Source organism: Pseudonaja textilis, chromosome 3 (assembly GCF_049901715.1).
Source record: "Pseudonaja textilis isolate UNSWEBS1 chromosome 3, rPseTex1.2, whole genome shotgun sequence".
In the NCBI taxonomy this organism is placed as follows: Eukaryota; Metazoa; Chordata; class Lepidosauria; order Squamata; family Elapidae; genus Pseudonaja; species Pseudonaja textilis.
The window spans coordinates 62599793-62616725 of NC_141992.1; the positions used below are offsets into that span (position 1 = coordinate 62599793).

Sequence of the window (16933 nt, forward strand, 5' to 3'; positions counted from 1 at the left end):
GAGACTTACCTTCCTTCTAGCAGTTTAGGAGATTAAAAAAACCTCTTTAACCTCTATAGTTTATATTTTTCAGATAAGTGTTAGTAATTTGTTCTTTTGGATTTTATTATTTAGGTGAGTCACCTAAAATGACAAGTAGGGCCAGGCTACAAATAAATTATCATGATCCATCCTTTATTTTAACCTCTATTTCCCTCATTTGTTCTTAGCGCAGCAAAAATCCAATACAATTGCAGAGTGCTCAGCTCTTCATTCCTATTTTCCTCTTTAAAAGACAAGACATAGATAAATTGTACCTTGATCTCAGCCATCCTAAGAAACTATTTGCTGAACAAGAGAAAAGCTGGAAACTATAGGGTCTGTTAAATCCCATAATGCAGACTCAATGTAAGTATGAAAAATGCAACCCAGATCCAAATGGTTTCATACATCTATAAATGGAAATTCTAATATTGGGAATTTTTAATAGGTTAGCCAATATCCAAAAAGTTGCTTCACTCATGCAAAATAGTCTGATACTTTAAACGCCATGGGCAACGTATTTATTTTGTTTTACTGTTTTAATTTATTGAAAGGAGGAGAAATAAGACAGCTTAGTTATTCAAATAGAGAGGAAAAGTTAACAGTATAGTAAAAATAGCACTTAGACTTATATACCGCTTTACAGTGCTTTATAGTCTTCTCAAAGTGGTTTAGAGTCAGCATTTTGCCCCCAACAATCTGCGTCTTCATTTTACTGACCTTGGAAGGATGCAAGACTGAGTCAACCTTGAGCTGGTAAGATTCGAACTGTTGGCAATTGGCAGAATCACCCTGCAATACTGCATTGTAACCACGGCGCCAACATGGCTCTTAGTCTCCTGATATATGCTTATCTTTTCTTAATCCTAATTGTTACAGAAAAATATATATTCTGAAAACATTCCAATTTAGGACATTGCATAAATGGTAAGAAGAAAGTCACTGCTGTGATTTCTTGCTGAGGTCATCCCAATTCATGTTCATTGATGAACCGTCTTCCCAAATAAATAGCTTTTAGAGAAAGGAGCATCTTTCACCAAGACTAAAAAGGCAGGAGTTCCAGCTTTTACAAAGTACCTGAAAAATATTATTTAGAAAGTCATGTTCTGCTCTTAGCTACCTTATATATTTAACAATATTCAAGAAAAATCTAGATTTGGTGTTTGAAAATGTTTGCTTTATAATAATGACTGTTTTTGTAATTCCAAATTGTTAGCTACTACTACAAACCCACAGGTTAGATCAACTTTTCTCAACCAGATGGTTTCCAGGTTATGTAGAACTCCCATAAACTCCTACCCCAAATATCTAGGCTTGTACTGAATTCAGAATAATGGGAGCCTAATTACAACACTTCTGAGGGGGATGAGCATTGGAAAACCTGTTCTGATGGAGTGTAGTTCAGACTACATGCAAGAGACTCTGATTTTTGAAGGAAACTAATAGGCTATCCCAGTATATAGAGATGCTTCACCTACAGAGATTCCTGACAGATAGACAGAGAGAGAAAGAGTTTTGCAAGCAAACTCACAAAATTAACTCACAACCCATGTATATAAATATTGATTTTTTTTATAAAGAAAAGAACAACTTTTACCCAAAATCAGGCAAAGCAGGCAGGCAGATTGAGTTGCTCACAGAATCACAGATTCATTCAGAGATCTATCTATCTGTCATCGGCTAGCTCAGTCTGTCACATAAAATTTTCTTGCAAACTCACAAAATTAACTCACAACACACCTTGTATGTAAATATTGAATTTTTTATTAAAAAAGAGCAACTTTTGCCCACAATCAAGCAAAGCAGGCAGGCAGGCAGATTGAGTTGCTCACAGAATCACAGATTCACTTAGAGAAATCAGTGTTTCTGCCATCGGCTGTCTGAGTCTGCAACTGAATAATAGAACCTCCTAAGGAAGAAGATCTAAAGATTAGCTAGAAAGCAAGAAATCAAACGATTTCCTGCTTTCTAGCTAAACTAACTCTCCTGGCACAGCAGAACAGCTGATGGTCGGAAAAAAGAAAAATAGCAACTTAGCAGACAAGTTTGCCAGGTAAGGAGTGAGTGGGCAGGGTAGGTTCCCGTAGGCCGCATGGACGACGCAGCCTTGTGTTCCTGCGCAGCCTGGATTAATTGCTTTGGGGGGTGCTCTGGAGGTGACATTTCTCTGTGGGCCACCAAAATTTTCTCACAAACCACCAGAGGGCTGTGGCCCCCAGTTGGTGACCACTGATCTAAACATCTTCACTACAGAGATGTGTTAGACATCACAATGAAACTGAGAAAGGAAGGGGTTGCTTGCCATTCCTTCTGTGGCAAGGTCTACCTACAGAAATATAGGTAGGAAAACCTATAGGATTTTCTCCATCTTTTTTTGTTTTACTTATGTAACTGTTTTGAAACTAAAGGCTTGCTGGGAAACCAGCCAGCCATTATAGTGCTGTGATACCGAACCATTAAACAAATGACTGGAAATATTAAAACTATGTTTGGAAAACTTCAATGAAATACATTAGCTAATTGAGCTGGTACATAGTGTACAACACAGGCTAAGTTCTGTACCGCTTCTTTACTTTTAATAACGTATTGTTGATAATCCTATGCTTTTCAACAGTACGGTATTTTTTGTATATAATTTTTACTACAAGTTTTAAAATAAAATCTAATACCAATGATATAAAATGAGGAAGAAAAAAGAAAATGAAAGCAAAAAGTACAAGAAAATAAACAAGTTGAAGAGAGTTAGAAAAGAACTAAAAAAGATATAAGGAAGTGACTTCTGATATTCTTCAAACCAATTACAAGTACAAATATGTTACAATCTATCTCTATAAAGTTACATCATTCTATAAGCTATATTATCTAATCAGCACAGCCATAAATCACAAGTTTGGTTTGTTTCATTTTCATGCAAAAAAATCCATAAGAAGCTTCTAATCATCAATAAATACAGATGATGAGTTTTCTGCAATCAAATTTTGATTTATTTTCCTTTTGAAATCATTCATTCAATACTCTCCATTCTGAAAGTCAAGGTTAATAAAATGTCCTCAGTTGCTTTTATGTTTATTTCTAGTTTTGTATGTTGCCCAAAAGCCATTAGAGTTGGATGGTCAATAAATAAAAAAATAAAAAAGCAGCAACAACAACAACACCCAAGTTATAGTTCAACACCTCACCTTTTGTGCTGCAATGCCTCTAACAATGTGGTTTCTGGGTTTATCTGGTATAGATCTCCTCTTTCTTCATCCTCAAAATAAAGCTGTTCGTTGTCGTAGGAGAAAAAAATTTAACACATGAGATTAATAGATTATACAGACGAGGCAGAACTTACTTAAAAAACAAACAAGCAATTAATTGGCTGATGAGAAACTGAAGACTTAATTATTTTGTTCTGGTTATATAAAGGTGGGTGAGGAGTCTGGAGCTTTTAGTAACTTGAGAACTACTAAAGATAATGAACTGAAGGAGAATGTTACTGGACAAAGACAAGAGACTATCTAGCCTAGCATTGTGTCACATGTGATCAGTGAGTTGTGGTCAGGAAGATCAGAAACAGGGATAGTGGGTAACAGATCCTTTTCACTGTTATTGCTCCCTAATAGTTGGTATTGAAGATAGACTGCCAATGAGTCAGGAGGCACAGCCATCAGAAGAATCTTTGATAGCTCATTTTTCCATAAAATTGTCCGGACTCCTTTTAAAATCACCCAAATGTGTAGCTATCACGCATCTGAGGGCAGAAAATTCCATCCACTCATTTTATTTCCTGGAACTTCTCTACTGAAATACATCACATTCAAAATGAGTTATTCTTTCTAAGCTTAATCTTGTTTTGGAAATAAAAGATATTTATGACAACCAAGAAGGAATTCTTTTAGAAAGATTCTATTCACCATATTGGCTTGTCTAAGATTAATAACTGATCATATTATGAAACTGGCCTAGGTATGGAAACTTAATGGAAACTTAATTAAGACACCATATTATTATTATTTTTAAAAAATTGCTCCTTAGGATCTATTATGCAATATAGACATAGAATTTAAAATATCCCTTCTCCAAAAAGCTCAATTGAGAGTAAGCAAGGAATCCAATGTAATACATACATACATGCATACCAATGAAACATAATTCTAATGTAATGATAAGAACATATCATTTAGAAAAAGTCCAAGTACTGACTGTACTTGTGTACCTCTAGTTCTTTAGGAACATATTTTCTTTCTGTATCCCAGGCAGGAGATTCTTCAAACATAACAACTAAATGGTCAAAAAATCTGAAACACAAAATGCATTTAGTGAAAATAGTGCTTCAACTTGAGCAATGTTTTGCTTTGTTATTTCAAAGCAACATAGTTAAAGCAACATTAAAAACTAATAACAGGTATCAAAATCTTCAGTATTATATTCCTATTCTATTATTTCAAAGAAAGATCAGGATCTCGTTGTCTTTTAAGGCTGTTTTACTAAAATCAAAAGTGTCTTATATAGTGAAGAAATAACAGAACCACTGATTCACTATAGAAATGAAGTTTCATCTTGACAGCTTGTGCTGTATGGTGGAAAAGCTCCTGTTTTGGTATTATCTGATAGAAAAGAACATAAAAACAAGGGAGATTTACAGGATTAAAATATCTTCCCTGATATTCCCCAGAATGGTAAAGCAGCCCTACAATTTTTCTCTTCCTATTGCCTCAAGTGTCATCATTTTATGTTGCTCCAAGTGCAACTAGAGAAAGACAAAATAACCAACCAAAACAAAGTATCGCTGAAAATGATCCAAGAAAACATTCCATTTCCCCTTTCACCAAGAGAAGAGAGAACAGCAGAGTTCCTCAAGAATGACAGGAGTGCTCCGCTCATCAGAACCTATTTCTACAGTATTGTGCTTGAAATATCTAGAACAAGATATATTTGCTATTCCACTTCAGCATGTACAATGGGTTAAGCCAGCAGGCATAAACTCATTCCTCTGTATATCACTGGCATAAACCACTCAAGTGTTGTATTGGAAAATACTGTGAATAAATCATACAAACTAGACCTACAATTTAATAGGCTATTTTGTGCTTTGAGGAACATTAACCTGGATTCTTCGTGAAAAGCAGAAATGAAGTCAGTTTGTCCATGCTCGGGGTACAGGAAGAGCACTGGCCAGGTAAGGCTGCCAGTGTCTTCTAGGTAGACTTTGGCCCCACTGCCGCTTTCAGAACTGAGTCCATCTAAAGACATCTCCGCGAGGTCTTTTGATATGGCCATCTCATCTGCTGAGGGGACCGGAGATAATCGGATGTTTCGATCCTAGGTCAGAAAATAAAGCAATCCAGCTTGAGGCATGGATCTAAAACAGGGGTCTCCAACCTTGGCAACTTTAAGACTTGAGAACTTCAACTCCCAGAATTCCTCAGCCAGCAAGCCAACAAGTCTTAAAAGTTGCCAAGGTTGGAGATCCCTGATCTAAAACACATCAGGAGGAGTTCACATTTCAAGGGTTGCTTTCTTTTCACAGCTACCTTAATAGCTTTAAGCAAGGCCACTTTCTGAGACTGTTCCTTCTTCTCCTGAAATTTTGCTTTTCTCAAATCTCGCTCTTCAGTACGCTGCAAAACAAATAAAATTCTGTAGTGATAGTGTAAGAGCAGCCAATGCTTCACCAAACTCTTTATCAGAGGGTCTACACGTTTTTATTTTTAATCCTTTCTAACCTTAAGTCTGTCTGCTTTTGTTCTTATTTCCAGAAGTTTTTTTTCCTGTGGATCTAATTTCAGACCCTCCTCACACCATGCCATAGCTTCAGAGAAATGCTTGAGTTCCACATGGCACAGTGCTCCTATAAAAGTACAACATTTTTTTATACTTGTATTCCATAGCAGACAATATACTTTAAACAGGCCAATGTAGTAATGTTGGTCATGTTTTTAATGACAAAAGTGGAGAAAAGTACCAGAAAAAAATAAAGGTGAGATGTAAAGACTCAATTGAGGGATTGAACCATTTATCGAAGCCAGAGGGACTATTTTTCATCATTAAACTACCATAGATGATAATTTCCGGTGCTTCTATTCAGTTTGTCTCTTGCTGACCAGAAATGCGAACAACCCTTAAAACTATATTGTTAATATCTGAAAGGTTCTAACTTTCCACAAAATAACACCTTGCAATATGCATGAATGCATTGCTCCATATCTTTTATTTTGATAAATAGAACTCCCTTAATTACATGGAAGCTAATATTATACTGTGAGAATTGAACATAAAAACAATAGTGGAGTTTCTTACCCCTTATTATTGCTTTGAGGTGGCTGGGATTCAGTTTTCTTGCTGCAACAGCATCATTCAGAGCTGAACGATAGTTGCCTAAACAAAATATAACCTGAATTTAAAAGTTTCACCTTTGCAAAGCCTCTATAGTGCAATCTTCATTAGAAAAAAATTGAACCGTTCTGCTATAAGACTAATTTAGTATTGGAATACAACTATTTTAATTGATTAGGGCAAATTATGATGTGATCTCTCCCTCCAACTACCCATGTTGATGTTGGGGGAGGTTTATTTTGTAAGTGTATCTTTGATTTCATAGTACAGGGCAGTTTCTGATGCTTTGATTTTCCACTGTAACACTACACACTCTACCAAAGCTAACTGTATTAAAATGAATTCTCTGAAGAGATAAATATTAGAACAAATGAAGAAAGGAAATATATTTTCATTAAAAAGATACAAAAACTAGGTATAAATTGGAATGCATCACATTACCCAGATAAAAGTGGGCTGCTGCTCTGTTTGTATGAAGTACAGTATTCAATTCCAAGTCACTGCATTTCTTTTTCAATCCTTCTGTGTAAGATATCACAGCTTTCTTATAATCCTTTTCTTTGAAATAATCATTACCTTCATTCTTATAAGTCTTAGCTTGCTCTGGTGAGGAAAACACAATAGACATCACTATTTTTAGAAAGTGTCTGGTATGAATTGTTTCAGCCACCAATGCAATTCCAAAGAGGGAAATTATAACCTGTATTGTCTTAAAATATTATACGTAGTATAAAAGGGTACCTTCAGAACTCTGTTCTTCATCAAAAATGATAGACTGAAGGCATGCCAGATCAGGATTTTGTTTTGGATTTATTTCAGTGGGAGCATTCTTCATGAATATTGGAATCTGATCAAATTCCTATGAACACATACAGGTAATTCAAGATAGTAAGAATGGAACAAAATAAACAATTCAAAACTTTTACTCGATTTTGAAAACATACCTGATATCTGATAGGTTTTTTTTAGAATAGAATAGAAAAGAATTCTTTATTGGCCAGGTGTGATTGGACACACAAGGAATTTGCCTTGGTGCAAATGCTCTCAGTGTACATAAAAGAAAAGATACATTCATTAAGAATCATAAGGTACAACACTTAATAATAGTCATTGAGTACAATAAAATCATACTAGGAAACAGCCAATATAATGTTAAATTTCTTAAAGAACAGAAGTTTTGCTTATGCTGAAAATCTGAGGCCCTCATTGTTGCAGTTCATTCAGCCAGCATTGGCAAAACTCTGGATTTCAATTAAGCACATCTGGAAGATAAGTTCCTCACACCTGGCCGGAAAATTTTATTGTACTTTTGATTTTTTAAAAAGATGTTTTAATTTTTCAGCTGTCAACTTTGTAAATGAGTACAGCCATTGTTAGGAAATACTGCATTTAACCTTCCCTAAAACAATTGTCACTAAGAAAAGTTATCTTTGTGGTTGCTAAGTATCAATGCCAATTGGAGGGCAGATAATCAGTAATCCATCAAAACAAGCAGATCTGTAATCAGACTAGTCTGACACTGAATGCAAAAGGATGTAATCCCTGAAAAGATGCATTTAAATCCTCATCTGATGACAGGCATAGCAGATCACAGGCTGTTCACAGATTCATTTGCATTACAGGTAGTCCTCGACTTACGACCATAGTTGAGCTCAAAATCTCAGCTGCTAAGCAAGACGGTTGTTAAGTGGGTTTTGTCCCATTTTATGACTTTTCTTGACACAGTTGTTAAGCGAATCACTGAAATTCTTAAGTTGGAAACACAGTTGTTAATAAGTCAATGGGGAAGCCAGCTTCAACTGTCCCTCAGAAGGTTGCACGAAGTGATCACATGACTTGGAGACAGTGCAACCCTCATAAATACATGCCAGTTGCCAAGTATCCACATTGTGATCATGTGACCATGCAACCCTTCTAAGTGTGAAAACCAATCAGAAGTCAACTTTTTCAGTTCAGTTGTAACTTTGCACGGTCACTAAACAAACAGTCAAGGACTAACTGTGTTACCAGGAAGATTCGCTGGAGAACCGTATCCAGCCGTAGTGGCCTTAACCAGGATCATCCCCTTCAATGTCTCCATCTCTCAGCCCATCTTACAGGTCTGTTCGGAAGAATCAAAATGCCCCTTCGGGACCTCTGGAGGAAGAACCGTCTAATTCAGAGGTCTCCAAACTTGGCAACTTGAAGACTTGTGGACTTCAAATTCCAGAATCTGGGAGTTGAAGTCCACAAGTCTTCAAGTTGCCAAGTTTGGGGACCCCTGGTCTTAATCTCTCAGAGAGGCGATTTCGGATCAAACCTTGCAGCTTTGCTTCGCTTCACCCGCTCCTTTCCAACCAGCGCTGCCCACCCCAGACCCGAAACGCGCCTCCCCGGCGAAGAGCAGAGCCTCCCGCCGGGCAGTGCTCCCTGTTCCGCAGCTATACCTGCTCCCACGTCGTGGGATCGAAGGCCCCCTCGTACCGCTGCGGGCCCTGAAATTTGTCGAGGAAGGCATCCCAATCCGTCTCCTCGCTTTCCGCCATGTGTGAAAGCGTCGTTCCGCTAGGCCGCTCCGCCCTTCCGGAGGCGGCTCTTGCAGCCGAAAGCGGCGAGAAAGGTGAGCGCAGGCTGTCGAGGCTTGCGATGGTGCGCGAGGTCGGGGTTTTTTCTCTCCTCGCCTTTACTGTCTGCGGCTACCAGGCCCGCTGGACTACAGCTCCCATTATCCTTACTTGGATGCTTTCTCTACTACGGGGGTGGCTCAGGAATTCTGGGAGTTGAAGTCCACAGGTCGTAAAGTTGCCCTGCTTGCTCATCCTGCTCTAATGTGAAAACCTGACTAGAGAAAACAATTCTAATATAACCGCTCCACACCCCCTTAAGTGTGTAGTACCTAGTTCTGCCTTCCTTGTCCATCAGCCCAACGGCTTTATTAGCATTTATATACTGCTTCACAGTGCTTTCCAGGTTTACAGAGTCAGCCTATTATCCCCAACAATCTCAGTCCTCCTTTTACCGACCTCGGAAGGATGGAAAGCTGACTCAACCTTGAGCCAGAGAGACTCAAAACTGCCAAGCAGCTGGCAGTCGTAGATTACAACTCTTGTGCCAGCGTCACTGCATGTAAACTCTTGAAAGTTTAAAATCCTGAGTGTGTCCAAGGCTGAGAGACTGCTTTCACTTTGCTCCACAGCAAGGTGGCAGCCGTGACCTTAGCTAACTTCATAAAGCTTAGCAGGATCACTTTGACTAGTGCTAGGATGAGCCACTAGCAGAAAACCTCAGGGCTGCAGGTGAAATTAAACTTTAAAAATCACACGTGACAGTGCCAAATACTGTCCTCATTTTTTGCCCAGAAAACACCACTGATATATGTCCATGTAGCTGTCAGCCACTGAATTTAACTCAAGGGAGATTTTTTTCCTCTCCCCAGCAACATTTATCCCGATAGAAGTACATAACACATTTGGTTCTATTACTAAGTAACTTTGAATTCCTACAATACATTGAATTACCAGCTCACCATGGGTTTGCATATCAGCCTGAGCCACAAAAAGACCCAGCCTCAAGAAAACTGAATATACAGTATAATATGAATACACTTGAGGGCTTCTGCAACTTCCTCTCATGGTAAATCTAAGGGTATGTTCTGGAAAGTAGATCTAATGAGTTTGGCGACATTTTGAAAGACTACAGTTTCTAGAATAAGTTGTCCCAAAGGTGCTTTTTCAAGAGGCAATTGGATATTCTTTCTTTTAAAGAAAGTCCAGTTGCCTCTTGGAAAAAAACACCTTTGAGACAACCAGGACGCAGATGACTGAGAATCTCCACTGTTCTAGAATAGGATGCTCTAGAACAGAGGTATTAAACTCACGTCGTCATCACGTGATGTAGTGATTTTTCCCCCTGGCCAGCAGGTGATGCATCTGGGCCACGAGTCGACAGCCCCGCTCTAGAAAAACGATGGCTTTAGTGCCATAAAGAGACTTCAGACTAGTTTCTCTTGGCCTCCAGACTAATTTTCTAGAAATGGCTACTTTGGATTTATGGAATAGTCAAATAGTTCCTGCTTTCTATATGACAGGGGTAGGGAAACTATGGCAACTTTACAACCTGTGGACGAGCTGCTGAGCTAGCCAATTCTGGGAGTTGAAGTCCTCAGGTCATATGAGAAGGAAGAAGAGAAAGAAGAAAGATAAATCAGATAGGACAGAAAGGAATGGCCAGTTTCAGGTATTTGGAGGTTCTTCCCACTCATTTTAACTACCTATAATAGCATAAGCATCTACCAGTTTATTTTGAAGGAAAGAAAGAAATTGCCTTTTGGTATCGTAAAACAAGGCTGTTGCCTGATGAAGTCAGCCTAAAGTAGATTCTGAAGCAGGCAGAACTATATAGCAATAGCATATATGCCTCTTTATACTGCTTTCCAACCCTCTCTAAGCAGTTTACAGAGTCAGCATACTGCCCCCAACAATTTGGGTCCTCATTTTACCCACCTCAGAAGGATGGAAGACTGAGTCAACCTTGAGCTTGGTGGGATTGATTCCATCTGCTAAATTGCAGTAGAAGTAGCTTGCAGTAAGTACTGCACTCTAACCACTGCACCACTGAGGCTTACGATCAAGAATACAAGGCAAAAGCTCTCATAGAAAAGTTTGATCAGATAGGCAATTTGAACCACAGAAGACGTTTAGGGACTTGCACTCCACAAATGTGCCTTTTGATATTTTAAATCAGTATCTCTCGACTTCAGCAAACATAAGAAATGTGAAGCTCAAGTCCCAGAATTCCCCAACTATCATAAGGTGTTCAGGTCCACACTTCTTAAAAGTTGCTGAGGCTGAGAAACCCTGGTTTAAACTGGTCCCAAAATTAAAAATGGAACTCAAAACAATGTGGTAACTCACACAAACAGGTAGTCTACTCTCATTTAAGAAAGAGAGCAGCTTTTTTTTTTTACTTAGGAATGCTAAGGAAGCCCTTTTTACAGGGAGAAGTTCACTCTCAAGTGTAAAAAACAATGGTAAAAGAATCTCTGTAGGATGGCCTGCTGTTTCTGTACCTCAAATGTACAATTAGTTAGAAAGAGAGAGCCACTTTGGTCTAATGGTTAAGGCACTAGGCTAAAAAGCAGGAGATGGTGAGTTCAAATCCTGTCTTGGCCATGAAAGTCAGCAGGATGACCTTGGGCTAATTACTCTCATCTTGCAGGGTTGTTGTTGTGGGGAAAATAAAAGGAGGAAGATGTATTGGATATGTTTGCTGCCTTAAGTTATTTCTAAACATATAATAAGTAAATTAAAAAGCAGCTGTAGGAGGGGCAAGAGACTGTCTCTAGTTTTGGGACTATAAAGGGGACGTGGGGGGAAATGCCCAAACTTGAAGGATTCTGTTCATGTAACCCTCCAATAAAGTACAATTATCTTATCTGATCATGTTTCCTATACACCTTATCTAGTAAGGGTGACACATGCAAAGCTTCAGCAAGAGAGGCACCATCATTCTGCTTCATTGGGATACCTGGGTTACGAACTAGAAATCAAAACAATAAAAAATCCACCATACCCAAATTACTGTATGCTTTCATATGACAAAGTTTTAATATTTTAGAACCATCACCACCCCCAATCCAGTCTTTAGGGAATTTGGACTTTACATAGCAAGTCAATCGTGGCCTCTTTGGTGAGGAATAGGGTTTCACCCGTGTTTTGGTTGCAAACTTCAAAGAGAGGAGGGTCATCCAAAGCCTTCTTCCCACATACTATAACAAAAGGATAGCCAAGTTTGTCCGCGTCTTTTAACCTTTTCCCAATGGTGAACTGAGTCCGGTCGTCCAGCACAAGTTCTTCTTTAAGCTGGGGTATGGCTTCAGCAACACACCTGTGTAAATCCTCTACGAGTTCTGTTGTTTTCTGTGCCTTACTGCCACTTTTGGGAGGAATAAGGCAAACCTGGTAGGGTGCTATGAGGTTCGGCCAACGAATGGCGTTCTCTGTTGAAAGCAACTCAATGGAGGCCGCAAGGATGCGGGTGACACCCAACCCATAACATCCCATTTCAGCTAGAACAGGTACATTGTCAGCGGTTTGGACAGTAGTTTTAAAAACTGAGGAATATTTAGTTCCCAAGAAGAATGTGTGGCCCACTTCAATCCCTTTCTTCTCAACCAGTTCTCCTTTGCAAACAGGGCAACGCATCTCATCTGACTTGACTAACTCTAGATTGGCTGAAAAGTCACAGTTGGTACACATCGCCAATCGGTCTTCACCAACATCAGAAGGTAGCTGGAATTCATGAGACAATGTTCCTCCGATACTTCCTGTTGCTCCTTGGACTTTCAGAAACTGAAGTCCCAACCGGCTGAATATGTTGCAGTAAGCTTTACACACAAGAGAATAGGTCTGGAGGGCAGCCTCCTCAGAGACGTCAAAACTATACATATCCTTCATATAGAACTCTCGGCCACGGAGTAACCCAAAACGAGGTCTCGGCTCATCTCGAAACTTCCTTGTCACCTGATACAACAAAAGAGGAAGCTGTTTGTAAGACAAGGAACCTTGAGAAGCTACTAGGTCTGTGATGGCCTCTTCATGGGTAGGCCCTAAACAATATTCTTGACTATGCCTATCTGTCACTCGCAGAAGCTCTTTGCCCATCAGTTCCCATCTTCCACTGGCTTTCCAGAGCTTTCCGGAACATAACGTGGGCATGTTCACTTTTTGGCCACCTATGGCTTGCATTTCTTGGTCTAAAACTCTGATAAGCTTCTCCAACGCTCGGACAGTATAAGGCATATAGTAATAGCATCCGGGATTGGCAGGACAAATCAATCCAGTCTGTAACATCAATGTTTGGCTTTTACACATCGGTTCTCCAGTTCTACTCTCCTGGAATGCTTCAGTGTCATCCCGCAGGTTCATTTGTGGAAAAAGCTTTTGTTTTTTATGAAAATTGCTGTAAGACCTGTAACTCTGTCTTTGACACCACACGACCCAATTAGCTAAACAAGGCAGTACTATTTTTCCTGTTTTAAAAAGTTGATCCATTTTAAGATTCATTGAGGAAGCTTCAGATCCAAATCTGCAGGAAAAGAAAAAGTAGCAAAAACTAATTTCACATAATTAAGCTTATAAGCTACACTGTGCTGTATGCCATTGTATGATAAAATAATTCACACTGCATTGACAAGGAAATAAGAACTATTCTGGTTTGTAAAATGATATGAAAATAAGGTGTTTCTAGAAAAAAAAACTTGAAAAGCTTGTTTGCAGAGACTGTCTCAAAGAACCGTTAAAAGGTGTCCCACCAACCTTCTAAATACAGGTACGATAAATAAATCACATTTAAAATCCTCACATGAATTTAAATATATTTATAAGTGCTAATTATCTCTAGACTCCCAATCAACAGGAAGAGTGGAAAGAAATCCAAGTATATCCTTAACCTACTTCTTTGGTTTTTTTAAAAAACCTAAACATTTTTCTTTTCTAAACCCTTTCAGGGACATGAAAGAGAGAGAGAGAAAGTGGGTAAAGAGGAGTGGAATTTTCCTTTTATATTTTATGATAAAAATTGTTATAACAACTTCTGCTTATAGTATTTAGATAAATAGTAGTTTGGACTTTAAAAAATGTAGCTGGCAATTTAACTGGATCCATCCTGAACTCCAGTTGAGCAACAGACAAAAAACCAGTTCTCTCAAATCACATTTTGGTATTGTAAATTGTGTAACAATTACAAGGAAATATAATGCAGGAATCAGCTAGCTTTGTACTTGGTGAAATGAGCAGAAAAAAATAACTTAAGAATGATCTGAGAAATTACATATATTAATTTAACTTTGAGTAAAGTTTTAATATTCTTGGATATCCATTTTAAAAATTGCATTATCTATTACATGGAAATTGATGGTTGGACAACAGACAGGGGTTATTGGAAAGGTGCATTAATGACCCAAATTACTCAGTGGATTGATAGTACTTGCAACTAGAACATAGATTATATAATGAAGGGCATAATAAAATATGGCGATCTTTATTAGAATTGGACAAAAATGTATGTATGCATTGTATATATTTCTGGGTTGATATGTTGCTTCCTTTTTTCCTTTCCTTTCTCTTTCACTATTGCTTTATTTTTATTTCTACTGCTCTACTAAAACAAGCAACCCTTTCCTTAATAAGCACCCAAATAAATAAAATATAATATATTAAATATTAAACATCCTAACTCCTATTTAAACATTACTCCATTCAATGTACCTAAAAGTTGGGTAAGTTTTCATTATCTTATTGCTTTGTATAGACATAGTTATTATATTGCACACATTTCTTGTAACATTAGATCTTGCATAATTTTGATGCAGCAAGAAACAATTAGTTATTTAATACCACTCATTATTATGTTTACAGTGTTATCATACAAGGAAGCAAATTAGCATTATTAATGATGAGGTAATTGTGCACAATTCTAACTCAAGGCAAAGGTTATCATATTTTGGGCAAAGACCCAGCTCCATTTAGAAGACCATAATGGTGGAAAAGGCAGAAAGAAAATAAAGATGAGGACAACCAGCAATAACATGGATGCCTGATTACAGTGGTGGATGAGTACACTTTTGGATGATTTGAAGAGTCAACTGGTGATAGATATCCTGTAGAAGGTTATCTTGTAGAGAATTATCTTTCAATCTCAGCAAATATAAAATAAGTGCACTTCAACTCCCAGACTTCCCCAACCAATATGTCCATACATGTTAAAATTGCTGAAGTTGGGGAATATTAGTCTATGTGGTTGCTAAGGGTCAACAGTGACTTGAAGGAAAATAACGAATCAATCAACTGTAAAGAATGCAAATGGGGAATAAAGGCTCTCCATTCAGCTATACCATCCAGTTACTTTTCAGAATGAAATTGGCATTTTAGCAACAGCAATAGCACTTAGACTTATATACCACTTCACAGTACTTTACAGTCCTCTTTAAGAGGTTTACAGAGTCAGCATATTGCCTCCAATAATCTGGGTCCTTATTTTACCAACCTTGGAAGGATGGAAGGCTGAGTCAATCTTGACCTGGTGAAATTCCATCTGCCAAATTGCAGGCAGCTGGCAGACAACAGAAATAGCCTTCTAACCACTGCGGTAGGTAGTAGGTAGATAGATAGATTAGATAGATTAGATAGATTTGCTGAATAGGATGCATGGTGCTTCAAATTCAGTGCCCCCAAAGTGCTTGGGATAATGAGATCATGGATGTAACCCGTCTGTAACTTTTTTTAAAAAAAAGTTACATTTTATCTCAGGAACACCCAATCTTTTGTTAGCTGTGGCAGGATCCAAGGGAAAAGATAGGGTAGGTTTAAAGACCCACAAGCAGGTATTGCATTCATGCTCCTATGTATTCCAAGCACTTTGGGATACTGGGATACTTTTGGAATACTGAATATGAAACACTTGCACAGTCTTGTTGACCAATTGTAACTCATGGCTGGCCAGCGGGGACGGCTAGTAAAACTTCAGCTATATCTGGAATAGTGCAAATTGTCTACCTCTGCTTTATTACAACCGTTCCCAACCTGGTGCCTTCCAGTTTTCTGGAAAAGTATGGGAGTGCAGTAGTACATATACAGGAGGTTAGTCAAATATGTACTGTTAAATTAAATGTTTCCTGACGTTTTTGTGAAGAACATTAGCCCCAAGCCCCCAAAGGAAGAAATTCTGGGAAATAAGTTGCACTACAGGCAACAGGCATGGAAGATCATATATTTCGAGAGATTCAATCTAGAAATAAGGATTAATTTTCTGACAGTGAGAACAATCAACCAATGGATCAGCTTGCCTTCAGAGGTTGTGGGAGCTTCACCGCTGCAAGCTTTCAAGAAGAGACTAGACTGTCATCTGTCAGAAATGGTGTAGGTCGGATCCCCTGCTTAGGCGGAAGGTTGGATTAGATGACCTACAAGGTCCCTTCCAACTCTGTTATTCTGTTATCTGTTACTTAAACTGCACCGCTGGCCCAAGTGCAGATATACAGCTCGGTGTCTGCAAAACAACAGTCCCGTCAGCAAACTCGCCAGGAACAGCCCGAGAACAATCCATCCCGCTTCCATCTTGCGTTCACTTACGGCACCGTAGCTAGGATCGCTTTCCTCGTTGCAAAAGTCGCCGATGCCATTCAATGAGGAGCGCGACCTTCCAGCAATTGCGCAAGAACTGCGAGAAATTCGATTGCAACTACGCATGCGTACACATAGCTTCCTTTTTATTTCGGAACGCTTCCGGGCTCACATCGCGAAATGGGCGACGGTTTTCCCGGGTCTAATATTGTTGGAGGACTAGGGCAAATCCTTCTGGTCCAAATTCCATCATATGACATATAAGGAGGCAGTTCAAAGTTTAAAAAAAAAAACATTTTGACGGCAAGCGTGTGCACACGTTCGCCAGGTTTTTTTTTTAATCTTACCTGAGACATGAGTGGTCAGAAGATTGGATATAAGCACGATATTCTGTTAGATACCCACGCCCGCGTTTCAGGGTTATAAGAGGTTTTGTTTTCGTGCCTGTTAAGTTGCAAATATTGCAATATTCTTTAATTTTAACAACTATTCTT

At 38.6% G+C, this 16933-nt stretch overlaps 2 protein-coding genes across 6 annotated transcripts; both read right to left on the reverse strand.

Moving 5' to 3' along the window:
- Positions 1-541: 541 nt before the first annotated feature.
- TTC4 (tetratricopeptide repeat domain 4) lies at positions 542-8887 on the reverse strand. Of its 3 annotated transcripts, none has more exons than XM_087929963.1 (10): positions 8766-8887; positions 7081-7198; positions 6916-6942; positions 6304-6381; positions 5730-5854; positions 5538-5624; positions 5111-5325; positions 4220-4301; positions 3201-3283; positions 542-1098 (listed from the first exon to the last, which is right to left on the reverse strand). In XM_087929963.1, the coding sequence occupies exons 1-10, from the start codon at positions 8862-8864 to the stop codon at positions 1002-1004; spliced, it is 1011 nt and encodes a 336-aa protein (XP_087786089.1). In that variant the 5' UTR covers positions 8865-8887; the 3' UTR covers positions 542-1001. The 3 variants fall into 3 exon arrangements, with proteins under 3 accessions (XP_087786089.1, XP_026563046.1, XP_087786088.1); XM_026707261.2 differs by having other exon boundaries at positions 6781-6942; XM_087929962.1 differs by lacking the exon at positions 8766-8887 and adding an exon at positions 7284-7375 and having other exon boundaries at positions 6781-6942.
- Positions 8888-11900: 3013 nt separating this feature from the next.
- Positions 11901-16550, reverse strand: PARS2 (prolyl-tRNA synthetase 2, mitochondrial). 3 transcript variants are annotated; one of them, XM_087929964.1, is made up of 3 exons: positions 16449-16550; positions 16163-16365; positions 11901-13404 (listed from the first exon to the last, which is right to left on the reverse strand). In XM_087929964.1, the coding sequence occupies exon 3, from the start codon at positions 13380-13382 to the stop codon at positions 11961-11963; it is 1422 nt and encodes a 473-aa protein (XP_087786090.1). In that variant the 5' UTR covers positions 13383-13404; positions 16163-16365; positions 16449-16550; the 3' UTR covers positions 11901-11960. The 3 variants fall into 3 exon arrangements, with proteins under 3 accessions (XP_087786090.1, XP_026563105.1, XP_087786091.1); XM_026707320.2 differs by lacking the exon at positions 16163-16365 and having other exon boundaries at positions 16449-16545; XM_087929965.1 differs by lacking the exons at positions 16163-16365; positions 16449-16550 and adding an exon at positions 15364-15480.
- Positions 16551-16933: the final 383 nt, after the last annotated feature.